The sequence below is a fragment of the Pseudonaja textilis genome, chromosome 8 (assembly GCF_049901715.1).
Source record: "Pseudonaja textilis isolate UNSWEBS1 chromosome 8, rPseTex1.2, whole genome shotgun sequence".
In the NCBI taxonomy this organism is placed as follows: Eukaryota; Metazoa; Chordata; class Lepidosauria; order Squamata; family Elapidae; genus Pseudonaja; species Pseudonaja textilis.
In genome coordinates this window covers 9,901,573-9,928,989 of record NC_141997.1, presented here as the reverse complement: position 1 = coordinate 9,928,989, position 27,417 = coordinate 9,901,573, and the positions used below count along the sequence as shown (strand labels likewise).

The 27,417-nt window shown below is 34.6% G+C and overlaps 1 protein-coding gene across 16 annotated transcripts; it reads right to left on the bottom strand.

The window, feature by feature from the left end:
- Window positions 1–66: 66 nt before the first annotated feature.
- Window positions 67–26,824, bottom strand: AP1S2 (adaptor related protein complex 1 subunit sigma 2). Of its 16 annotated transcripts, none has more exons than XM_087938301.1 (6): window positions 25,864–26,824; window positions 23,542–23,720; window positions 19,006–19,114; window positions 17,024–17,161; window positions 12,362–12,455; window positions 67–1,650 (listed from the first exon to the last, which is right to left on the bottom strand). In XM_087938301.1, exons 1-5 carry the CDS (start codon window positions 25,864–25,866, stop codon window positions 12,411–12,413), a joined length of 474 nt encoding a protein of 157 aa, XP_087794427.1. In that variant the 5' UTR covers window positions 25,867–26,824; the 3' UTR covers window positions 67–1,650; window positions 12,362–12,410. The 16 variants fall into 16 exon arrangements, with proteins under 16 accessions (XP_087794427.1, XP_087794428.1, XP_087794429.1 ...); XM_087938302.1 differs by having other exon boundaries at window positions 26,635–26,824; XM_087938303.1 differs by having other exon boundaries at window positions 26,565–26,660.
- Window positions 26,825–27,417: the final 593 nt, after the last annotated feature.

Genomic DNA, 27,417 nt, shown 5'->3' with positions numbered 1-27,417 from the left:
TATTGGGCTATTTAGTAGTCTGCTTACACAAATATTCCATGAATTTTTTTAATACACAGGCAGTGATGGAGTAAAAATGGACATTTATTACAACTTAACCAGTGTACACAGCTTATCTTACATCACAACACTTTTTAAACAAACACACAAGGTAACAGTGCAGACCTTAAACATGGTTTTAATGCACAAAAATTGTTTTTGACATTTTAAAATGTCAAGTAATTCCACTCTATTTCAATCTCTCACATAGCAAATGGACCATTCTAATGCCATGTGAACTTCATTCTTGCAGTTCCCATTAAGCTAAACATAGGGCTCCAGTGTATGTATTTCATGTAATCTTTACTAATTCCATAACACTTCTATTGGACTCAGTATAATAATCTTTCTGATGTAGCATTATATTAATGCATTACAGTATTTCAGAATATCAATTATAGAAAATTGATCCACCAGAAGGCAATTTAGTAGTTACCTATGAGAAAGTATACACACACAAATATATGTAAAGCAATCTACTTCCAGAAATAAAATGCTCTGAGCAAAGATTGCTTCAAATGAATTACAGATATTTAGCAAAACGCACATGAGGATAAACAAAATATGGCTTTGCAATATCCATGCAGTCTCATCCTATGCATATTTAGAAGTTCTATTTTATTTTGATATGTACTACACTATAAAAATGTGCATATGGGAGCCAAAACTGAACAAGCTGAGCAAAGGCATGGTGTAAGGTTTGCATCTCTGCTTGTATTCACAATGCACTATGATTAAATCTAGAATCTAATATGGAATAACATTAATGGGCAGCTACAATTAGTAACATAGCTGTTCAGGTTGACTTCAAACATACAGCAGATAATACTGGTAACAAGTAGATATTTTCTAACAGTTCTTTTTTTGTCAAGTGTATTTCAATACTGAATTTATCCTTTTGAAAAGACAATTTCAATACTTAGGATTATAAAAACTGACGCACTTTATATAACTTCAATTTATATTCCCTTTGCAAAATATTAATTCAAGTTGGAATTTCATTCCAAGGAGTTTTTACAATGCTTATAACTGACTTTAGAAATGAATGTCATGACAGCTTACAATAGTTTGATTTGGAAATCTTGATATAATTCTTTGGTATAAATAAAACAGCTGTAAATACTTGTTTAATCTTCTGTGACAACTTAAAATGACTTAATAAAAGTCTTTGGCTATATACAAAGCCAAGTCCCTTTGTTAACACATTTCACATTACCACATGTAATAGTTTTCAGCATATAACACAAACTACAGTATTGGATACATTGTTTTGGCAAAATGATTCACAAAAATAATTATTGAAATTGTCATCTATGAATCAATATTTTAAAACTAACATGGCTTAAATTGCTGTAAAACCCCTTCCCCAATTTTAAAAGGTTTAAAAATTTTGCTCCCTTTTTAACTTTATAATAAATAGATTTTTTCTCATAGACCTGAATATAAGTAGCTTAGCAGAACAATAATACTGACGAATAGCATCATAACACCATTAGCTAACATTACATGGAGGCAGTGAAGATTTACACTTATATGGGACACTGTAAAGACACCAGAAAAGATTTAAGTCAGTCCAATCTCTTCAAGAACGCTACGAGGGGTCTCTGCTTCCTGTGGAGAAAAAAATAGAGAATTAACAGGGCTTTGTTTTGTTTTTTGCTTCTACCAAGCTAGGTATATCATATTAAGAATATGGATTTCAGGGAGTTACATCTCACCTTTTTGTAATAAACTGTATTTGACACACTTCCCACTTCCTGCAATTCTTTCCTCCTTTCAACTGAGTAGACTGGAAACAGTTTCTATTATGTGAAGTGCTTTGATAAAGGAGAGAAGGCAACCTACACAAAGGCTCTAGCCATTTTGATAAGTGTGATCTGATTAAAGAATTCAACCAAAGTAGTAGTGTTTGAGATAAAAATTGTAGATATTTAATGAATATGGATAAAACCTTTAGAAAATAACTAAAGGCCAATTAAAATGTTATTTCTGCTAGTGAAGTTAATGTTTTAAATGTTCAATTTCAAATAAAATGTTAAAGCAAGTTCTATTTTCCTTATAATATACCAATGTACTCAAAGCACAGCCAGTAATTTTTGTATAAAAACACTTACTTTAGCATCCTAAAAAGGGTATAGCCAAAAAGAAAGAAAATCAGAATGTTAGCAATATTTCCATATAAATGTAACAAGTATGCAAGAACATGAGAGCCCGTTTGGTCTAGTAGTTAAGACACCAGGCTAGAAACACCATGAGTTCAAGTCCTGCTTTAGCCATGAAAGCCATCAGAATCACTTTGGGTCAGTCACTCTCTCTTAGTTCAACTCCTGTCATAGTTGTTGTGGGGAAAATATGAAATGGAGGTGTGCTGGATATGTTTGCCACCTTGAATTATTTACAAAATAGTAAAGGCGGGATATAAATAAAAAAATCAAAATTCTGAATTCCCAAAAGAAAGGCACTATTGTAACAACTCTGAATTGTGTTAGTAACTAGCACTTGCTCTATTCAGATATTATTCTGTACTGACATATACAAATTTGATATAGAGAATTGGGTTTTATCATAATTCTGTTATGAAAAAAAAGGGTTTTATTAGATTCATCATTCTGAAGGTTCATCATTCAGCAGATTTACTACCAGGGAATGCACCCTCTTTCATTATGCAAACTTCCAAAAACAAGATTGGCTTAGAGGACGGACAGATTCCCACAAAGGTTACCTTTCAAGGTCACCACTTGATCCTGGCAATTTCTCATGCAAGTTAGAGCTGTAATCCAATAAATACAGCTGGATTTCACCTGCATTAATAGAGCTCTTTATGTGAAGTGTAAATTAAATTGAATCTTTATTACGGTCATAGGCCAGCATAATATAACAAAGATACACTACTTTTATCTAAGAAGAACCTGCATACCCTTATTACTGTATGCATTTTTGTATCATAGTGTTCTTTTTAAAAATTTGTGTTTTACACTTTTAATAATGTACTATGAGCAATGATACAGCATACCCTCAGCAAGTCTGAATCTCAAATATTATTTGGGGAAAGTAGCTTCAAGGGGTGTAAAATAGCTCTTTGGGAATGTGCAACTTTTTAGAAATAGCTGAATTTAATCTTTTATCAGAAGGGTTTCATATGTCTGCAAATCAGAATTAAGGTAAATTCCACAATTATGAATTATTTCACAGCAAAGAAATGGAAGGGAAAAAAGCCAGTCACATGAGAAGTGCATGCAATAGTTTATTACAGTCATGCCCAAGAAAATCCACAGTAATTTACAAGCATGCAGCTACATAAAGGTACAACAATACTGCACCACTATCAGCACTCCATTTGCAGCAGTTTGAAGAGCCAGACATTAAAAGAATGCAAAGCAGCATTTACCATGTACGTTCACAGAAGCAATACCATATACATTCAGAGAGAGAGAGAGAGAGATCTGCAATATAAACGCTTCTTGCATGCCTCCCAGATGTAATGGGAAGTAATGTTAATCCTGTGTTTGAAATGACGACTGTCTCTAATATGCTGTATCTATACTTAATTATATGCAGAAACCATTTTCTTTTTTAACTACCATTTTGAAAGTCTAACTTTGTAACAACAGTCATGTCTCTCTTTTTATTATGACTTTTTGTTTTAGAATAAAATCAGGAGGGTTTGGTAGTGGCTTCTGTACATTTATGAACATTTTTATTGCTATTGTAACATTAGGTTCAGCTCCATACATGCCATGAAGATATCCATATAAATCTACTCTAAAATATTGAAATTAATGAAAGACTACATGCAGAAGAAATACCTTATGCACACTTTAGAGAATGCAAGATCAATGTGCTTATTTTTTAAACTTATTTAGCAGTGAAGCAAATCTGTTTAATATACATATATCATAATTTGGGGCCTTCAGGGTTGTTTTTCATGATATGTTTAGAAGGCGCTTATTTAGAAAACATTTTGTTTAGTGGGATAAAGTGTATAAGTTAATATCAGTGGATTTCTATGTGATAGCTACATATATTAGATTTATATACATTTTGACAGGCTACCATACCATGGGGTTGAATATTTAAATGATATAGTGAGGCTAAGCAAAGTATTTGAAGCTATAGTTTTACATGCTATGTCAAGTACTAATGAGATAGATTTAAATATTTTAACATGAACATTACAGCATGCTGACAAAACATATGAAGAAAAACAAACACTGCAAATGGAAGGACAAGGAAAAATACAAACAGCAAAAACAAAACACACAATTGTGATATACACTAGCTTGTTCAAGATGATTGGATTCACCAAGCTGAGGAAAAGCGTTCTGCCATGAGAAAATCAGTTCTAGCGCCTCTCTGTGTGCATGATGAATGAAGTCATTTAGTATACTGGGACATTAAAGTATTCATGACGTGGCTATAAAAGAAATGTATATTTTTTATAAACAGCACAAAAATTAGCATGCATATAATAAAACAAATGGATTTATATTACTTCTCTATTCTTCTCTATTCTGATGTTTTACAATTATGTAATAATGATGATAGAGGCTTAAGAAAATATATTTCATTGTACCGGATGATTTAATAAAATATATTTAATATCCTGTGTGGTTTGCTTTAAACTAAGTTTGTGATGATTGATATGTACACTGTTACTGCCAGACACCCATTATTTTTTGCCCAGCAGTATGTTTAATTACAGAAAATAGAATGTATATTCAATTTGCACGTTGAACAAGCTATTTGAAAGATGTTTCTGATGTTGTATCAAATAATATTCAATTGTATCATTACTGAATTTTATGGCAATGTATGTAAACTACAATGAATTTATGTTCAAATTTTATTTTTCTTCAATGATGCAATCATAAATTATGTCTTTAAGGGCTGCAATCATAACAATAAACTCATTCTTTTTAAGCTGTTTTAAAACTATCTGTATTAACATTCCAGGCCAACTAGCTGTTAATCCAATTACCCAGGGATGGAGAACTGGCATCATTAATTTCCTACATTTTTTCGTGCTTATCTTAAGAGCAAAAATAATATACCATTCATAAAGCTACTTCTATAAACAATTATAGAGACTATAGTTTTTTTCTATATAAGAATGTGCAGGCTTTCAAACATAATAATCAATGAATAATGATAACTGTGAATATTTCTATAAGTCTATCTCAGAAATATAGGTTTCCCTGAAAATAATGAAATGGAAAGTATTCCTAAAACAGATACCCTAAGATTAATTCATTTAATGAAGAATATTTTATAAATTTCCATGTTAACTTGGCAAATTGTAAAAGTACATTTTCCCAGACATCGTATGAACATATTCAGTTATCGTTGTCTTCCCAAACACACTGTGATTAATATAACCAAACTCATAAAATTAAATACTTTCCACATCCCTAATTTGCATATGACCAGTCTTCTCCACATTCTTTCAATGCTTATAAACTGGTATGCTAGGATTACATTTTTTCCTGCAGTTTACCAGATTGGCCTAATAACTACATTGCCTTAATATGGATGTTCACTTCATAGATGCTCAGGTTTTTAACTAAAAGTGATTAAATAACACCATTTGATGGTTAATGTATTTACATTATTTTTGTTTTATGGAAATATTAAAAGTTATAGGTGAAACCTTTCTATGGAAAGGTTCAGAAGTGAAAATAAACTATCTGCATCTTGTGTCATCAAAAATCAAACAATTCTCAATTTTATCTGCTAAAAATCAAACTCAGTTGGGTTGGGCAAGTCATTCCCTCTCAAAGAGTTGTTATTGTAGGGAAAAGAGGAAGGAGCATTAGGTATGTTTACCACCTAAAATAATAAAGGTGTGTGTGTGTGTGTGTGTGTGTGTGTGTGTGTGTGTGTCCATCTTTATTATTTTATACACACACAAAAAAAATATTTAAATATGTAAACAATAAAAATAGAATTTGAAGAAAAAAGTGGAGGTTTTTTTGGAAACTGTAGTCAGAATAAGAGAAGCTGCAATTTGAAAATATTCCAAGGGGCATGGTGAACTGAAGACAACTATGCAAGAGCATAGCCCATGACTACAGTGAAAAAAGGAGCCAATTGCTCCTCAAACTCCTCTCTGGATTAAGGTAAGAATTTGGGATGCCCAATGTTTTCCTGCAACAAGACTGTAAAACATTAGTCTTCAGTAGGTTTTAGAGCTCTGAGAGCCAGGAGTCAGTCTTGGCCAAACCATGGTTCAGAGACTTCAAGAGACGCTGGGTTCACCTACTACCTTTCTTAATCACTTTCACTGGAAATGGTTTGAAAATTGTTTTATGGATATTAAGAGTCTTCAGAAGGACAAGTGTTATTACACTAGGAGCTGTCCCTTCAATCCTCAGACATAGAAGATTTATGTAAATTTAAGAAATTAAAAATGTTATTTGAAAATAAGTAGCAAAAACAGAATTAGAATGCTAATTTTGGAAAGGTTTTAAATGGACAGGGTCCATCTAAACTGGAAATAAGATTATGAAATAATTATAAGAATATTCCTGTAGTTTGTTTAAAATCCTATTAAAAATATATGAAGATTTTAAATTTTAAGTGCAAGAAATTTTTCCTTGGGAAAATTTTGTGGATAGAGGAAAAACAGGAAAAAAGGAGAACTTGAAGTTTGGTTATTAGAGGCAATTAGAAAGGTCTAATTAAAGGAGAAGGCTTTCTATTATAAAATAGAGAGAATTATTTTAACTCTGGAGGAATTCAAGGATATCTAGCAATGATATATTCAGAATTTTCTTTTTAGATTGTCCAATAATATAAAATGGATTCACAAGAGGAGATAGAAGAGGATGCAACTGAAAACCAGGATGATTTGGATATGGATTTAAAAATGACAGGATGCAAAAGTGATCTAACGAGATAGATGGCACATACATACCGGTACACACACACACACACACACACACACACACACACACACACACACACACTGACAAAGATGTTATACAGAATTTACAAAAGAAACCAATGTTTTAATAGCTAAAGGGGCGCACAAATCATAAATCAAAATGGTGATTCATTGGATGTATAGATTCCAACTCAGAAAAGTAACTTGGACAAGTTTTCTTATTTTTGAACTTACAAAAATATATGTGTAAGAGTTTCCAAGAAAAGAGAATGAAAAGAAATAAGCTTTTGAGCATTCCTTAAAAGTGTCAAGACTTTTAAAACTAAAAAGATGATTTATAAAGGTTATAGATTTAAAGGCTTATAGATTCCTGAGAAAGTTGTTTAACCAACTGAAACCTTCTTATGGCAACCCACTGCTAACAGCTTTTTCCATAACCAAACCATTTGCTGCTTTTACTTAGAAGCTATGAAATTTTAAAATATATCACAATTAAGAATTAACCTATTGACCAATTGTTTTGAAAAATGGGATTAGAATGAACAGCTACTCCCTCTACTGCTTGAATCAAAGCAAGAGAACAAGCAGCTTGTCTTGAATTCCCATTGTTCTTATGGTCAGAATACTCAAACATTTTGAATTTTATTTTGATGGAATCCTTCAATTATTCTGATTTTTTTTCAGAAGTCCAGTTGCCTCCTGAAAAAGCACCTTTGGAACAACCATGATTTGGATGGCAGAGAATCTCCATAGACTTTTAGCTACATACTTTGGATGAACACCCTTCTAATGCTGTGACAGTATGAACAGATTTCCAGGGAAAAAATATTGCAGAATAGAGGAATCATTTGCACTTCAGTTTGAGATGCAGACAACACAGACACATCTTTAACAGCCTGCGTCAAGAATCCCTCAGTGATCTGTGTTTTGCTTATTCAGATCAGTTCTAAACCAAAAGAGAATTAGTGGACAAGATAAAATCAATAAGAATTATAGAAGGAAGTGATCATAATTCCAGGAGGCTCAAGATCTTGTAGAAAGAAAAATTGGAGTGCAATTAATACATGCACAAAGCTTAAATTAGTATTAGGGAGCAACCCATGGTCAAAAATCACCAGGCCAAAGGATCTGCAGCACAGCTCCAAGAGCATTTGCATACTATTCCGATTATGGCAAGGAGAGGGCAGAGTTCCTCTATTCCTATTTTGCTTCAGTTGTGAGATCAAAAAGAAAAAAGAAAAGAGTGGCAACTAAAGACATCTGAGTGTCCTGAAGAAGCTAATGGATATCATTTTGGAGCATATATGATTTTTAAGAAATCATGGAGAATAGACATAATGCCAGACAATTGGAAAGGGTTAAATATCTTCAAAAAGTTATCAAAAAGATAACTGGTAAGTAGAGACAGACAGCTTTGACAGGGCAAAAGTGAGACACAGATTATTCAGCAGCAGGTTTGAAGCAGGAGTTTATCCAAGTTTAATTAGAATAAATCATGCTACACCATCCTGATGAATGTCTTGACTTTTTCCTTTTTTTCCCCCTAAGGGTGACCTATTCAATTGCCACAGAAACATAGTAGACACAGCATACCTAGAAAACTATTCAACAAAGACTTCCATGAGATTCTAGTAGAGAATAATAAGAAAGAGATAAAATGTGATCAGGGCATGCTATGTTTATAAACAGTACCACCATCAGTCATTCTCAGCCCAACTCACCTCACAGAGATTTTGTTGAAGGGAAAATAGGAGGAGGAAGGAGTATTAGGTATATTTGCCATCTTGACTTATTTATAAAATAATAATAAAGGCAGGAAAAATAAATAAAACAAATACAGAGCTAGCTGAACAATCATATTACACTAATGACTTCACATTAAGATGGAAACAAGTATTAAGCAGCATACTACAAAGCTCCAGTCTGGCCCAATTTGTTCCACGTCTATAAAAGTGCTTGAATGAAGAATTAGAACATATACTTAACTCATGTGTAATGAAGCAAAGTTAGTACACATAACAAACAGATGATAATATTAATAATAAGATTCAAAAGGATCTTGAAAAGTAGAAACAATGAGTGGAAACCAGCACAATACATTCAATCAGAAAATTGCAAATCCTTACATTTGGGCAGTAAAAAGATGCAGTTTTATTCTTAACGAAATACTTCTTCAAATTTCTACATACTATATACTGTATAATGAATACAAATACCTACAAATATGACAAGGTAACAGAGTTAAGGCTCTTATTTTAAACCTGAAGAAACTAATTTCATAACCTTTCCTTCATTATAAATGTAGGGTAAGAGGTGAAAAACCTGTCAAGCACCCAAGCAAGTATTGTGTAGGGGTCTATGTCAAAATGCGGGATAAATACTGTATTTTTCGGATGTTCCGGACTATAAGACACATCTAGGTTTGTGGGAGGAAAACAAGGGGGAAAAAATGCCTCTGCCTCTGCTTCCCAGCAATTTGCCTCCTTGCAGCAAACAGCAAACAGCCTGGTCAGCTTCAGCACAGCTTGATTTACCATGAGCAGCTGATTGGCAGTTGGATCTGCCTTCCAGAATACCTCCAATCAGCTGTTCCAGGCTGTGGGGATCACCGTTGCCCATCAGCACTGTCACCACCCAGTGGCAATGGGCAGCAGCAGCGATCTCCACAGCCTGGAACAGTTGATCAGTGGTATTCTGGGAGGCAGATCCAATCGCCAATCAGCTGCTCATGCTGAAGCTGACCAGGCTGTTTGCTGCTTGCTGCAAGGAGGCAAATTGCTGGGAGGCAGAGGCCAAAGGGTGGAGTCTGGCGGGTGGGCAGGGCTTTGGCAACATTCGCTCTATAAGATGCACAGATATTTCTATTCACTTTTTTTTTGGGGGGGAGTATGTCTTATAGTCCAAAAATACAGTAATACACTTTCAGAGACAGTTGAATTCTACAGATCATATGGAAATCAACTTGTTTGGAGCAATTGAGATATGCCAATAGAAAAGGTATGGGTTTTTTAACCCTCAAGATGATGGGAGTGAATTCTGTATCCAAAATAACTAATTCCATGGTCAATTAGGCCAGATGAATAAGTCTTCTATAGAAATGTGACTGTATATAAGGCCTGATCATACAACCGCCTATATCTTTGTTTTATATTTAATTAGCATCACCATGAATTGAGTGTTGCATTAACTACATGAAGCATGCCATCCTAGAACACTTGTAGTTATTTTTATATCTATGTTGAGAAAAAAGGCCTATTTAATTATATTCTTACAAATGCTATATGTGAAAAAGTATAAAATAGCTGTGAATAAGGTGTCGTTACTTGTTTTGTTGTTATTCTTTGTTAACCAAACAAATAATTCTATACCTTAATGCCAATTGATGACTGTAATAAATTTTAGTTATTTATAATATTACACTTCTAATTAAGTCAGATTACTGACCTACAGATTACTGTAGTTCTTGTTTTAATAAACTAATCTCATGAAGTTGATTAAAGTTTTCTTAATAAAAATAAATAATTCTACATATTAAGTTCAGTTATCATGGACAGAAGTTAAATTACCCATTATAAATGTTAATTATCAAGTAATTATCATGAGGGGAGTACAAAACTGTGATTTCAAAATAAGATTTTAATATTACCAGAAGACTTCCAATGCTGTTCTGATCTTACTGGAAGTATTCTGAGTTTAAAAAGGAAGCTACTTTCACATCATTTAAAATGCTATCCAACAAGAAATTGAAATAATTCCATCCATTCCTGACATATATGCCTTGATGATACTTGGAAAAATGTGAGAAAAAGGAAACAGAATAATCAATATTCTTGTCACAGTATAGGTCACAATGCCTACTTCAAATTCTTTGTTGATAGCGGGAGGCATTTCTCTTTGTTTATATTTATCATGTCTTTTTTGTTTACATTTTATTGATTTTATCTTTTAATACATGTGTCCTTAGAAATTTAACGTGAGAGATTAAAAAGAAGCAAAATATTTTAAGATGCAGAAACTTTACAAGGATTTCTCCTGATCTGAACACAGCTCTGAATCTTTTTGTCCGTTTTATAAATATATACGGTAATGTTTTACAAAATGACTGTTAAAATTTTCCTTAACATTATCTGGTAGGATAACTTTAAAACATAACCTACCTATACCTGACAATCTTGATGAAATATTAAATCACTATGAGACCAACACCACTGATATAAGCAAACTTCACGATGCAACATGCTGATCACATTTAAGACTCCTTTTGACATACTATCAGTCCACAACTAATATTAATATGTTTAAAATGACATTGATTTCTATGAAGAAAAGCACAAACAACTTATTAAATCATTTAAAATTATAATTACTTAGGTTTAGTCAAATTGTGTATTTAAATATGCTTGTTTATGAGACGATCACAGTAAATAATAATTACATGTATCAGTACATAATTTATCATGTCAATTTATTGTTTTTGATGGAGAGTAACATTTAGAACACTTGCTATCAACATTTTTAAAGTTTTGTCTTATTTCAACTTCGGAAAAGCTATTCCAGAAGCTTGAGAATTTTACCTGAAAGATGCTATTCATTCTGGTATAAACATGCAGCCTTGTATCCAAGCCATTATCGTTGCTAAAAGAACATTTTTGTAAAGTTCTATAATTTAAAAGCCTATTGATAAACATGCTTAATTGATCGTTATAATTTCTGCTTTATAAACATTTTAAATGCAGGACTAAACATGGTTAGTTTTAATTAATGCATTTAAGCCACATTATTTATGAGGAACATAAATTCATTAAAAATTAATAAAATACATTAAAATATTTTTAGATGATAATTTTTCCTCATGCACCCTTTTTTATGGAATATGGGATTTAAAAGTGGCAATTACACAATTATATTTTAAGAAAGTCAGATGTTGAAATAAATTGGGACAAATATATCTTTTGTCTTTAGGACATATATTTATGCCAGCAATTCATCGTGTATTAAGTTAATTGTAAGATATTGCAGATTTTTTCATGTACGCATTAAACTATATTTAATACACTTATCTTTTTCCTACTACAAGTCATGATAGATACTGTATCTATCATAAAGAAAATAATTTAAACTACTTTATCAGACTAGTGATCTGTTTATTGGCTAATGTGGGGATCTTTTAAGCCATTTCAGCATACAAAAATCATTAACATCACTAGAACAAAACCATGCACCACACAATTCAAAATTGATGCCGTTAGTATGAAAAATCAAGATAGAACACCCAAAGCAAATGTCCATTCTGTCAAGCAAATATGACAAAGAATAAGTCCATTATTCATCACTTTCTGTTCCTCTTCTTGCTTAACAGGCAAGGGTTCTTTTACACGTGCAAACCTCTGCAAAGCACTAATGTAATCCATGCCACCAAAAGGTAAATTTGGTAGTTACCAATTGTACAGGTAGGGGCCAAAGCGCTAAGGCTTTAGATTGTCCTTAATCATAAGATATCCTCAGACAAACCTCCCCAGTCTTCATTCTGGCTCTACAAACAAAATTAAGCACAATTGAAATTTTTATAGTGCATTTTGCATGTTTGTGTAAATATAATCAACTTCACATAGGTTTATGGATATTAGTACTGTTTAGGTTTTTCTAAACGAGTGTTATCAAGTAAAAGGCTAGTGAAAATATGAAGAAAAATGAATGTATTACACAGATACACCTCACTTTTAACATATGATAAGCAGTGAGTCTTCACTTTTCCAGAGGGTTGCCAAACTCCTAATTAGGGTATTGATTTTCAGAATAGTAAGGGAATTGCTTATAAAAGCTATAGGAAATGTAGCAGTAGCAGGGAAATGTTTCTTTTTTCATTCCCTACTCCATTCATATATAAAAAGGTGATGAGTAAGAGGATTTTTTTTTTAAGTAAGAGAAGATTGAATCTTTTTTAAAGTAAGAGAAGATTGAATCCTTTCAGACAACCCTAAGAGGTAGTCCTTGATTTACAACCATTTGATTAATGATGGTTTGCAGTTATTATGGTCTTGGGAAAAGCAACTTACAACTCCTCCTTAAAGTTATAGCGATTGCACTATCAACATTACCTGATCAAAATTCAGGCACTGAATTTATGATGACTGCAGTGTCTTGTGTTATGTGATGGCAATTTGTGACCTTTGCAGCTGTCTTCCAACAGAAAAATCAACTCAAGAAGTTGGATTCCCTTAACGACCACATGGTTCACTTAATAATCATGAGATTTGCTAAACAACTGTGGTTTTAATGATCTCAGTAACAATGGCTGTAAAAATCAGGTCCACTCAAACGATGATTCATTTAATGATTCTCTTAACAACCAAAATTCCAGTCCCAATCACAGTGGTATGTTGGGAACTACCTGCAATGGATCTAGAAACATAGAAAGTTTAGTTCCATTCGGGGTGGGTGGGGGGTGGGAAACAGGACCCAATGAAGCTGCAAGAGAATAAAAAGTTCAGCATCTTTCTTCCACAAGCTTCTTTTAAGATCCTCTTCAAACTGTTTCTGTATCCAAATGCAGATTCTGCTCCAGTTATTTATCAATTACTGTATCAGTACAGTCTATCAGCACTATATCTAAATTTACTTTAAGAAATTACAATGTAAAACACAAGAAATAATGGAAAGAAACAGCTTTAGCACAGTGTCGTTAGCATATGTTAAAAATTTAAATTGAAAACACCAATTATCTAAGAAGGGTGGTGACAGTTTTAAAATTTAAAAGTTTGTAATTGAGATTATATAGCTTTTCTACATAAAAAATTTCCTGCATTATGAATGAGGTTCAGTGATGTACAACTTCTCAAAAAATCAGGTACTGACTATAAGAGTGCCAATTAATTTATTTTAAACAGACATTCAGCATATATATTAATGAAGCAACATGTTTACATCCCTAAGATTGATTTTATATCACTACTATATCAGTTGTATGTAGCTATCAGAGTGATAGAAATAAGATAAATGAGAAAAAACTATGACAACATACACAAGTATAACTCAACCTCTAACATAGATATTTCTTCTCAGTTATCCTTTTTACATTACATATTATTCTGTTAGTTTTCTGTAACTAGAATAAATAGTATGGGAGAGTGATAAAGTCATAATTTTATATGGACCAATCTAGTGGTATTAGGTGTAATATTATTACATTAGATATAAAAATATAACATAATACTGCGTTTCCTCCATTTGTTTAGGTATATAGGACTTTTGACGAAAACTATTTTTACTGAATCAAATATATTTGTATTTGATTTTAGGTTTCACGATCTGTATCACTAGTGACCTGAATAGTAATAATAACAGTCTAAAATGCGTACACAAAAGAACTTTGAATGCCTGTGCTTATTGCTTGCACTTCTTTCCTCAGAGTATCAGTCTTGGAGGAATAACTAAGCAAGTTAAGAGTTATTTTCCTTAGCTGTTGTTTCCTCTATTGTAACTTTCCTTATATATTTTCAGCTCTTTATTATTTCCTCATATATTTTCAGCTCTTTATTATTTCTTTATATTTTTCAGCTCTTAATTATGACTCCAATTCAGCTTTCTCACAAAAACAATTAATGTGTCAGAACCAGATATTCATTAATATTTTAAACAGAGCCAGCTTAATGGATTGTCTTTAATAAATATTCACAAATCATTCCTACATTTCAACAGAATTTTACCTTGTGGGTAAACATGGCATTATAAAAATTCCTGCTTCTGCAAGTGGGTAATTGTCTACCTGCAGACCTGGCAAAAAAAACTGTAACCAATGATATACCAATTTGACAAAATAAAGTTGCAGTGAAAAACGTTCATTTCAAAACCATATTAAACAAGTTCTTATTACGGATGATAACATTTTAAAATCAATTTCATTATATTACTAATAATAATGATAATAATAATGCCCAAATAAGAAAAAATGTCCTTATATGCCTATACTTCATTGATGAGCATTTAAGTTTCATCCCTATAATTGTTGGGCAATGAAGCCCATCAAGCAGTGTCAAAAAAAACATATAATCTTTATTCTTAAGAGGGAAGATTGTACAGTATTAATGAAAAATATGAGATAAGCAAATTGTTGGGAAATGCCCGGGCAGGCAGGGGAAAAAATTCAAGGGGGAATTATTGAATTGTTGCACAGCCATAAGAGATCCAAGACTGATCCTCCACTTCAAAGCTCCATGAGAACTTATCTATTCCCAAAGAAAGACTAGCAATCTGGGGAGATTCCTGTGTTTTGGCAGAATTCAATGAAGTAGTTGCTTGAACATGTGGCTCTGGTTGTTTGTGCCTGACATAAATCTGTCTTTGCCTAATTTTGCACAAATAATATTTTATTTTACTGAAGAGGTCACTGAATATAATGCACGTATTATTTACATAAGCAAAGGAATTATTCCTATACAAAGGAATAAAATGTATTAATTAGAGATCAAGCTAAATACTTATTAATTTTAAACTTTTAAACTTTTATTTTTTATTTCTACTCACCTAGTAGAGTCCTTTACTAATATAGTAGAAATCCAACACAGATATTATATTTCAAGACTCTACAAGGGAAGTATGTGGTTACAAATTCACTCCAGGTTAAAAAAGAAAACGTATTATTCAGAAATTCTTAAGAATACAAATGAATTCAGTGACAATTTTATTACTTTAAAAACATCTTGAACAGATGCATGTACAATTAATTTCTGAGAGATTAATACAGGAACAGAAGCTACAGATTTGTCATGGGTTTTACATACAAAATATGTTGAATATTTTTCTTCTACAAAGACTTTTAAAAGGAATATAGTATATAGTATGATTATTCAGTTAACTTTATTAAATTTCCTTCTACTATAGTTAGTATATCACATAATTAATTTCTTTCTAAATCGCTGAGCTATATAAGTAGGGATTTCCTTGGGAATTTTGTAAAAATTCCTGACCTCCTGTCCTTTCCTTGATTATCCTCAGGACAATAATATTCTTCAAGATACCTTCAGCATCTTCCCTGACACAGACAAACAAGCAAATTTTCTGTCTTTTTTCCTGCCAATATCTGTGATAGGCTACTATGTTAATAACTTACACATGGAAAACTTCCACTTTGTCATTAATGTTTAAATATTTTAAATAAGTAAATCTTTCAAATAACCAGCTCCTTCTAAAATGGCTAATTTCCAAGAAAGCTACATTTTATCAGCAAATACAACTACATGAATTTCCCTTAAATAGCTATATTAAAACTTTCAACTGATAAATACAGGGACAGAATATGATGAGAGAATAAAATAAATACATCTATTAACACATCCCATGTAATGCTGGCCAAAAAACCCCAATTGTTTCTATTTATATAGCAAGCCAAGCACAATTTTCCTAAAGCAACATACAAAAACTTTGCTAACACGATAGAGCTATACTCAAAACTCATGTTTTATTACAATATATAAGTATTATTGTGAGCATAGATATGAAAAAATCATGACAAAGGCATTATTTACTGCTCTGTCACCAAACTTGAATAAACATGAAACACATTTCCTAAATTAATAAGAAGTGAAGAAATGTATTTTAGCTACTACACTATAATCTAAATTCAAATTTTAATTCACTTTAGGGCAAGGGGGTTTAGATACTACAGGCCAGAAAAATTAGACGTTTTGGAATAATTAGCAGATCTAGATATAGTTCCAATCCTTAATCTAGTTATAAGACTAGTATTAAAACTATTTGATAAACACTTACTGCTCATCAAATTACATTCGCTGTAGCAAAATGACTTTAAAAAACACTTAATAATAGAATCTAATTTTTGGATTTCAACAATAAAAAGTAGAGACATACAAGTATGACAAAATTATTCAATCAATTAAAAAGGCAAAACGTAAGTTGAGCAGAGAAGTGTCTAGATCTATATGAATACAATTGTATAGCAGCATAAAATATATATAAAAATAAAGGTAAAATATGGTAAAAGTGATGAAAAGCTTTTCTGCAAACTTGGAAGAAATGGAACAAAATAATGTGTATCAGCCCAGCATGCCGGTGTGCTTTAACAAAGAAACAAAAATTGTATACCTCTTGTAATAGATCTGCCTGTTCAATGGCTTTAAGAACATTTTTCTTGGAGGTCTCTTGAACTTCTCCTCCCAAGAGGAATTCATCCAAAATAAAATAAGCCTTCTCAAAATTAAAGATGATATCAAGTTCACAAACCTAGAAAACATTAAAAAAAGAAAGATGCAATGCCCAAACAGGACTTCTCTGCAATGATCTATGGCAGAGGTGTGAAACTCAAGGCCCACAGGCCTAAACTGGCCGCATGGAAGCTCTGTGTGGCACATTTTCAGCCGGCAGAGTGCTGCAGGGGCCCTGGAGGCCAAAACTGAGGCACAGGGGGACCATGCGCAGCCCCTCACATCCCATTTTGGCTGGCAGGTTGCTGCAGAAAGTGTCCTCCGTCCCATCTCCCCCTCTTCCCTGTGAAGAGCTATAATGCTAATCCAGCCTTCAAAGAAATCCAGTTTGACATCCCTGCTCGATGGAATGCTTTACTTCCAATAGTATGGATGACCACCACCCCTGCAACACTGTTGGCATTTTCAAACTAGCCAAAGTATTTTGTCACTGTGCATTCAATCCTTGAATTAGCTTACTTATAGCTCATTGATTAGTGATTTATTCATTAATTTATTGATTACATCTATTTGATATTTACTGATGTTATCTTAATAGTAATACAGGTAGTCCTCAATTTACAACCACAACTGAGCCCAAAATTTTTGTTGCTAAGTGAAACATTTGTTAAATGTTTTTTGCCCCATTTTATGACTTTTCTTGCCACAATTGTTAAGTGAATCACTGCAGTTGGTAAATTAAATAAAATAGTTAAGTGAAACTGGTTTCCCCATTGACTTTGCATGTCAGAAGATCGCAAAAGGGGACACAGCAATTGCCATAAATATGAACCACTTGCCAAGCATATGAATTTTGATCATGTAACCATGGGGATACTATGATGGTCATAAATGTGAAACGTGGTCATAAGTCACTTTTTTCAGTGATGTAACTTTTAAGGGTCACTAAATGAACTCTTGTAAGTCAAGGACTACATGTATTGCATTTTTAATTTGACTGTTAATCTGATCAGCATCTGCAAGATCTTGGGTAGCCTACAGTCTACATCAGGGGTGTCAAACCCACCCGCATCGCAGGCCATATCATGACATATTGCAATGTTTTTGCCTTTGTGGAGCCGGGGTGGGCACGGCCTGCACAGGCCGTATCCGGCCCAAGGCCCGTCCCTTTGACAGACCTGGTCTACATAAATACACTTCCGTATTATCCATCTTGGACAAAATAAAGGGAGAAAATCATGAATATGTGAGTAAAGTAGCATTTTAAAGACAACATGCAGAATACCTATGAACTAGTCCTCTTTGCAAAAAATGTTCTTTATTGTTCTATAAACCCCGACAATCTTCTTTAGCCACAAGACATAATGAAAAGCATTGATAATGAAAAACATTCATGTTATTACTCTGTTCCATGGCCATCCAACTTTTTTAAAAAATTAAAAAGTTGAATAAAGAGTTGCAAAGCAGGCACCAGTCTGTAATAGATCTGCTGTAATCTCTTTGAATACACAGAGTACTCTAGGGTTTGCACTAGCAATTCGGAGGGAGCTACTTCCAGTAAATTGGTGTTTTGTAACTGATCATATTCATTATGACAACATTTTGTAAACTGGCTATTTTTTAACATATATACTGCATATTTTCAAATTCCAAAATTTCACTTTTCTCCCATGAAAATATAGAAAAATATCCCTACAACAGAGATTTCCCTGAAGAATTCAGAACAGTATTTTCTCCAGTTTCTTCCTCTCCCAGCAGGTAATCACTACTTTTTATGCTGTTTTACGGAAAATGATTTCATTAATGGGCTTTATTCAAATGTGAGAGACAGAAATCTTTCTGCTACTTCCTTTTTCACTGAGAACCAATGAATCTATCTCTGAGACTTTCAAAAACTAGAAAAAAATACAGGAAATAACTTACACTTCCAAAATATTTATCAAGTAATTCTACATAACGATGAATTATTTCCAAGGTTATTAACTCATTATCTTGATCTTCAATGGCACAACAGAAATAGAGGCTTGCATATCTGTAAGACACATATTTAATTTAGCAGAGATGTAATAACCTTTTGTAGTCTTAGGTACATTTAGCAACAGTTTAACAAAAATGTTCAATATTTAAAATAAAATTAAAATGTCGCGTTTGTAGACATTGACAATAAAACATTATTTAGTGTAAAAAAAAGTAAACCTGGTAACTGTGAGCTAAAGAAAATGAGTAAAATGCTTTTAAAATTCCTTTTCTTCACTTTCTTATACTATTGGTTGTGAAATATGGTTGTTAAGAATAAGACAATTTGTTGAAAAACAAAATTTTTTGATCTCTTTTAGATGGATGAGTTCTTATTCTCCTCATAATTTAAATTATCAGGTAGCCTTTTTGAGAGATGGACAGTAATACAAATTTGATTAATAAATACACATTACAAATGGGATTCTACGTGCTCAGCAACTGATGGCCAAATGAAAACAATAAAAGACAGAAAAGCACGTTAATCAATTACAGTATAATTTGTTGTTTCTACTTATAACCCACATTACAAAAAAAGGGCAGGTTCAGATGGTCAAAGCTAGAAGAAACAAGGAACAAAAGGGAAAGGTAGTTATGACATCAAGAAAAGCAGGCATAAAAGTGAGATATTAAAAAGTTGCATAATTGTTAAGAATTTTCAAAAGGAAGCAATTATGCTCCTCTAACCCATTGGGGAGAACAAAGACAAGAGCAGCAGTCCTTTACATATTCCTCTGGGATGCCCACAATAGTGCCCACAACCCAATAGAAGAGCTTGCACCACTATGTTGTTGTTTTTCTCCAAAAAATTTTGAGGTAATCCTATGTTTTCAGGAACACTCAATTTCATTGTTCTTGTATCCACTCTTTCAGTCTGACTTTGAGAACAAGTAAGTGTAATAGAGTGTTTTGGAATACAAACATCCAAAATGGCAAATATAGCTTTACCTTCACAAACAAGATAAAAATTAAACATCATGGTGGAACTTTTTGCATGATTATTATGAAATCCATGATGTAGCAATCTTAGGAGACAATCTTTCACCAGTTTCTTAGAGCTGACTTATATAAGTTATAAGTTAAGGCCTATACACCACTTCTAAAAATTTCAAACTGCATAAAATTTGTCTTCAACACAGACCGCAAAAATATATGGTGTGCAAATATCTGACTCATATAAACATAGTTATGTAAGTCAATATTTACATGAGTTATTTAGTCTTTCTGAAATAGAACGTTACATAAATTGAGAAGAGTCTAGGTATCTATATGGAAGGACCATATTTTTTGGCGTGTAAGACACACTTCCCCACCCCCAAAAGTGGGTGGAAATATCCATGCGTCTTATACAGCGAATGTTACCAAAGCCCTGCCCACCCACTGGCCCCCACCTTTCGGCCTCTGTCTCCCAGCAATTTGTCTCCTTGCAGCAAACAGCAAACAGCCTAGCCAGCTTCAGCACAGCCTGATTAGTACAAGTAGCTGACGGTTGGTTGGATCAGCCTCCCAGTGAATTCAGAAGCTGTTTTCAGTGATGATGTGTATATACATCATCTGTGGTAAACGACCTGTGGTACATTAAATTGATTGGACATGATTTAGAAAGCACGGACCTTTCTATAGGAGGCTTCACAGCTGACAATGAAATACTGTAGCAGAGCAAAAGCCACAGGGTCAAAGAAACTGCCTGCGGAGCTCAGACACAGGATTATTGCAAGGCACAGATCTGGGGAAGGCTACAATAAAATTCCTGCTGCACTGGTCAAACTGAGCAATTGGGGGAGAAGGACCTTAGTAAGAGAAGTGACCAAGAACCCGATGATCACTCTAATTAAGCTTTGGAGATGTGACCGAGTTTTAGAAGGATAACCATCACTGCAGCAGTCCACCGATCTGGGCTTTATGGAACGGTGGCTAGACGGAAGTCCCTCCTCAGTACAAAACACATGATAGCCAGTGGTGGTATTCAAAAAATGTTACTACCAGTTCTGTGGGCCTGGCTTGGTGGGTGTGGCCATGTGACTAGGTGAGTGTGGCTTTTTTTGCAGCCCCCACCCATTTTGGGGAGCTTCTTAGCCACAGAGGAGTCTCTGGGGAGACGTTTTTGCTCCCCTAAAGCTCCTCTGGGGCTCAGGAAGGAAAGGAACAGAGCATGGGAGGGGCATGCAGCACTCCTCCAAGCTCCGTTTTGGGAGCTTCTTAGCCTCAGACAAGCCTCGTGGGGGGGCATTTTTGCTCTCCTAAGGCTCCTCTGGGGCTCAGGAAGAAAAGAGACAGAGCATGGGAGGGGGATGCAGCACTGCTCCAAGCTCCATTTTGGGAGCTTCTAGCCTCAGAGAAGCCTCGGGGGGGCATTTTTGCTCTCCCAAGGCTCCTCTGGGACTCTGGAAGGCAAAAATGGAGTGGGGGGCTGAGCTCCTCTCTCCATTTTTTGCCTTCCTGGGCTTCAGCAAGGCGAATCCCAGCACAGCTGATCTTATTTACAGCTGATTATAGGGAGAGAAAAAAAAGAAATACCTTAGGTGAATGTCAGGCAGGCGGGCGGAGTGAGCGAGCATCAGGCGACTGGGTGGGTGGGAGTGGCCAGCCAGAACTTATTACCGGTTCGGCGACCCATGCCAAATTCTTGCTACCGGTTCGCCCAATCCATTGCAAACCGGCTGAATACCACCCCCAATTGAAGGACTCTCAGATTGTAAGGAACAAACTCTCAAGCCGACTTTTGTGTGTTTTGCATTGTCAGCCGTGACGCCTTCTATAGAGAGGCATGTGCCTTTCCAAATCATGTCCAATCAATTTAGTTTACCACAGGTCAACGCCATTCAAGATGTAGAAACATATCAGCAACAATCAAGAGAAATGGGAGGCACTAGAGCTAAATTTCATTTGTTGTGGCAAAAAGTCTGAACACATATGCCAATGTGATCTTTCAGTTGTTTCTTTTTATGAATTTACAGACATTTCTAAAATTCTGTTTTTCTTTGTCATTATGGAGTACTGGACGTAGATTAATGAGAAAAAAATGAATTTCAACAACTGTAGAATAAAGTTGCAGTAAAACAAAACTGATAAAAGTGAAGGGAGTCTGAATACTTTCTGAATGCACTGTAGTTAGCTAGGTATTTTACCTATTTTACCTCATATTATGTTCCACTGACTATTTAATTATTATACTATTTTTGGATCTGTGAAACACTTTTGACTATCACTGGAAAAAAAAAGAGTTATTTATTTCACATGAAAATATATGGCTATTGCATGACAATAAACAGAAAAAACATTGCCATTCCATTTTCAAAATGCATCCATTCCTTGACTGAGCAAGAAAATAAGGTGCTTATAATTTTAGTAAGTAATCCTTAAATATTATGCTTGAATTCTTTAGGAAAATTGCCACAAAACATCTCTGATTAGATTACAGCTTACTTTTCTACATCACTCCAGGTGGTCACTTTAGCAATCTCAATGTAAATGTAAGTAACACACATATTAGGATTCAATATCCCATTTAACTTTTAAAGCAACATTAAGTTTAATGTTCATTAAAACTAAGGTAATGAATAGGATACTTCAATAGAAGCTTATCCTTACATGGAATACAGCCTTAATAAATTGTGTAAAACTTAATACCTGACATCATCTCTTGAAACAAGATTTGGGAGCAGTTTCAAAATTTAAATCATGCAGAATTAGTGTCAGACAAATTTTCAATTAAATATATAAAATAAGTATTATAATGACAATCTGTGAAAAATGTATGTTTAATATAGAAAATTTCTATCATAGTTTGCACTTTCTTTAAAACCAGTGTTTCTGATACATGCGAATTATTCCTATAAAGTTACTTTGTGATAGCTGAGATGACTCCGTAGGGTTCATATTACAAAATGCAAAACTCAAACTGAATTTTATTTCCATTTTCTAACTCTCAAGTTGAATTTAAACTTAAAAAATAGAAACATCATTTCACCATTCACACTATGGTCTTCATTGTTATTTAATGTGCAAAAGAATCATTTCTTCCATTTTTGATGGACTTTCTATATTTGATGAATTAGATTGTAGCTTGAAGTAAATTTTTAATTAAACCACAGTGAGTAAACATCTTTTGAAACCTGTATTGCAGCTGAATACAAAACTATTTTACATACTGCAGTGTACCAGTGTGACACGTTCTAAGAACCTAAAAAGGAGGGAGATCTATCTATCTATCTATCTATCTATCTATCTATCTATCTATCTATCTATCTATCTATCATTCTTTCTATCGCATACACACAGATACATATACAAAATAATTTCATATTTTTTCAGTACATTTTAAAATGTATTATTAGCATTTTAGGTATGAATTAAATAAAAGGCATTTTCTATAAGAAAATAAATCACTTGATTTTCTGATCCTAAATAGTTTTTCCCAAAAATGTGATAAAGCAATACAACCTTTTATAGACTATCTTCAGATCTCTCCATTCCAAGAAGCTGCACATTTTCGGTTTACGGGCTAAGACTGTTTGAACAAGTTCTCTTGTGATTTTCTTCTTTTCTTTGTCAGATAATGGGACATACCATTTTTGAAGTCTCAGTTTTCCCTGGCGACTAAAAAGCAACATAAACTGCATCTGTTGAATTAAATTAAATATTTCATGTTAGCCTTTCTGCCACATTGTATATAAGCAGTCCAGAATTTACAACAGTTCATTTGGTGACCATTCAAAGTTACAATAGCACTTTAAAAAGTGACTTATGACTGTTTTTCGCACTTATCACCATTGCAGCATCACCATGGGTATGTGATCAAAGTTTGGATGCTTGGCAAGTGGTTCATATTTATGAGGGTTGCAGTGTCCCAGGGTCTTATGATCCCCTTTTGTGACCTTCTGACAAGTAAAGTCAATGGGGAAGCCAGATTCACTTAACAACCATGTTACTAACTTCACAACTGCAGTGATTCACTTAACAACTGTGGCAAGAAAGGTCATAAAATGAGGCAAAACTCATTTAACAAATGTCTCATTTAGCAACATAAATTTTGGGGTCAATTGTAGTCTAAGCCAGCTTTCTTGCACTGACATTTTTTTCAATTTAACTTTAAAACAATACACTTCCCAAATTTTGTATTGCACACTGCAATACTGTTGCTCCAATCTAATATCCTTCAGGTAGTAGAGCCACAATTCTCACAATCTTAAATCAACATTATACCACAAGAAATTCAATAGATTCATAACTATAGGACATGCTTCTGTATTTTAAAACCAAGTATATATAATGAATATCACAGTAATAAGTATTCAAAAATAATCAGCTAGTTTTATAAGTGCCAAATAGAACCCAAAACATTCTAAGCTTAATTACTATTTAATTATTCTTTTTCATATTTGCCAGTGCTGTTTTATATTCCTGGAATTTGTTCTTTCATGTTAGAAAGTTTTTCTGCTAGAAAAATCTATCATTTCATTTTTAAGTGTTTCCAATATTAAGGTTTATACTATGTGGATGCAGTTGCAGGTGCACAAAATATTAAACACAATCTATTCAAGGTCCTGTATATCAAAGTATCTTAAATAAATTGTGTGTGGTACTCCTTTTACATATTTCAAAACTGCACAGAAAAAAAAATCTTAGGCAGAATCACCATCTCAGCCTAGGGGCAATATAAAGTGCAACCTATATTGCCAAGTTATATCCCATAGCCTTTTAACTGATTAACTCAGAAAAAAATGAGTTAATGGGTATATATGGTTTAAAATGTAGAGTCACATTTTGCAATTAGTATTTGAAGATGAGCCTTCATTTCAGTATAAACTTATCTATTTTGATGCCAGCATATTATAGCACAATTATGGGACACATAGTGAGTGCTTGATTTTTTTAAAAACAGTAGCTATAGTTTATAGTTCACTCAAACAATATGAGTGAAAAGTGTTTTATTTCCTTCGGCTACCCAACCAGAAATGATTTTTTTTTTGCCACTAATATAAATAACCTATTGTAAAAGAGCTATTCTGAGACAATAATTATTTTTCTATAAAAAGATGACCTATATAGATATTGAATTAGTAGATGAGGAAACAGTATAGACCCGCTCAGCCACATTGAGCCACTATTATTAAGATTACAATGATCAGTCACAGAATAAGCTAAAATTGTGATTCAAGTCTTTCTTGCAATGAAGAGAGATTACTGTATGGAATATTTTTAGCACTGAAGAAAAAAAGTATAATATAGAAAAAGTCTTTCCTCCAAAACATTTAGTTGTCTTATAATTAACCATATCTTTGTAGCCCATTCTTGTGAGGCCTAGTTATGACCATTCAATATTGTTTTCCCTTACTTTACTCTGCAAATCATAGCTTTAATCAAAATATGAGAAAAAAAACTCCCTAGGACATGAATATTTTATTTTTTCCTTTTTTCAGACTGGAAACACCAATAGTAAGCACCCAAGCTCCAATGGTTTACCTGACCTCATTTTTGTCTAGGTTGACTTTGGTTATCCTGCCAGTTTGTATCATTAGGGAGAAGATGAAAGATTCCTTTTGAACAGTGTAATTCCAACTGTTTCAGAAAACTTGAGCACTGAGGCTGAATGTTCCCTAAATGGGGTCTCAGATCATTTCATTTATCTGGAATCAGCACTAATTTTACTGTTTCTACAGTTCCACGGAAGAATTTTATTCACAGCTGATTTCCCCATTTGGCAAAATAGCAGAAAGAAGAAGAGGAAGAATAACTGGCCCACAACCACTTCTGTTTTCCTACCATGTTTATATTGCCTCCTTCTTCCGGAAAAAAAATTGTTGATCAAAAGCCAAAACAGCTGTATAAAGACTTTATGATGTGTAATATCAGAGCAGCGCGTTGGGAAACACCGTCCTTAGCACTAGTTTTATATAGAAGCTGTGCTTGAAAGATGGAAGGAAGAAAAACAGTTCTGCTCCCGGCACCTGTCGCTGTTTATTTTAAACCAGATTAGGCAAAGGGATGCTTTAACGAACGAACTTCCCCCTTCACACATCCACTCAGAAAGATAGACGTAAGTTTAGCGGCAGGCAGATCCGGCTTAAAGAGGAGGGAAGCGGAGTTCAACTCTCGAATACTTCGGCTAATCAAAGAACAAGCCGGAGGAGGAGGAGGAGGAGGAGGTCGTCTTCCCGTTTGAGTAAAGCGCACCGAGTACCACGCGAGGGGTGAGTGTAGCGGTGTCCCTCCTCCTTCCGCCAACAGCACCGGCGATCAGGCGGGTGCCACGAACGGCCGAAACGGGGCCCAAACCCTCAAGGCTGGAGCCGGGATTGGCACAGGCGCGCAGAGTCCGGCACAACCCCCTCTCGGAATTGCACCTCCAATTGTTCAGGCGCGAGCGCTACGGACCCGCACAAGGGACGGGGAGAGGCAGATCGCCCCAGCCGCGCAACTCTCCCAGTCACCCATTCCAACCTAAACCGCTTTTTTTCGTGTACCTCCACGCGACTTCAGAGGTGCCCTCGCCGCCAACCGCCGCGCTCCCGGCTCAACTTGCCCCATGCTTACCGTTATCCCAGAAGCGTTGGCAGGCGCGCGCACGGCTGAGAGAGAAAAAAGGAGGAGGAGGAGGAGGAGGAATCCCCTCAGAGCTCGCTGGAGCAGACGCAGACACAGCCGGCAACCCCCCCCCCCTCCCTCACCCGAACCACTGGGCGAAAAAGAGGGGCTGCTCGTCGCGGCAAGGAGCCCGAGAGGCGGGGCCGAAAGAGAAGACGCGAGGGAGGGATACAGCCCAATTCTAACCGTCGAACTTCATTCGCTCTTCAGAACAGAATCTATCCTGTCGAGAGAAAGAGGAGGAGAAAGAATTCCCAGAGCAGCCAATCCCTGAACAGAAAATGGACGTGATAAGATAGAATGGGTAGGAATCGGCGCTGGTACTACCCGAAAGATACAGCAGCTTGGCAGGAGGGAGAGGAGCCAATGAGAACAAGAAATAAACGTAGCTTTTTTATATATAGCCAATAAGAAGACATCAGGGAGTGACATTAGCCAATCAGAGGCCAAGTGGGCCCGCCTCTCTTTTTTACCCATCCGGGCATAAACCGATATACATCGATGACTAGAATAAAATGGGCATGCGCCGCTACGTTGCTGATAGCGACGTTTCGCTTGTCATTCTTAAGATAGGTTTTCCTAACGTAGTCGTTTTCCTTCTGTCTTTCATGCGCTGATTTTTAAGCAAGTTAGGGAAATTGAAATATTGTTACAAAAAAAGCTACCCAGCATAATTTGGGAGGAGACAGGCAAGTGATTTTGCGTGGTCTATGGCTACCCAACTGTAACTAA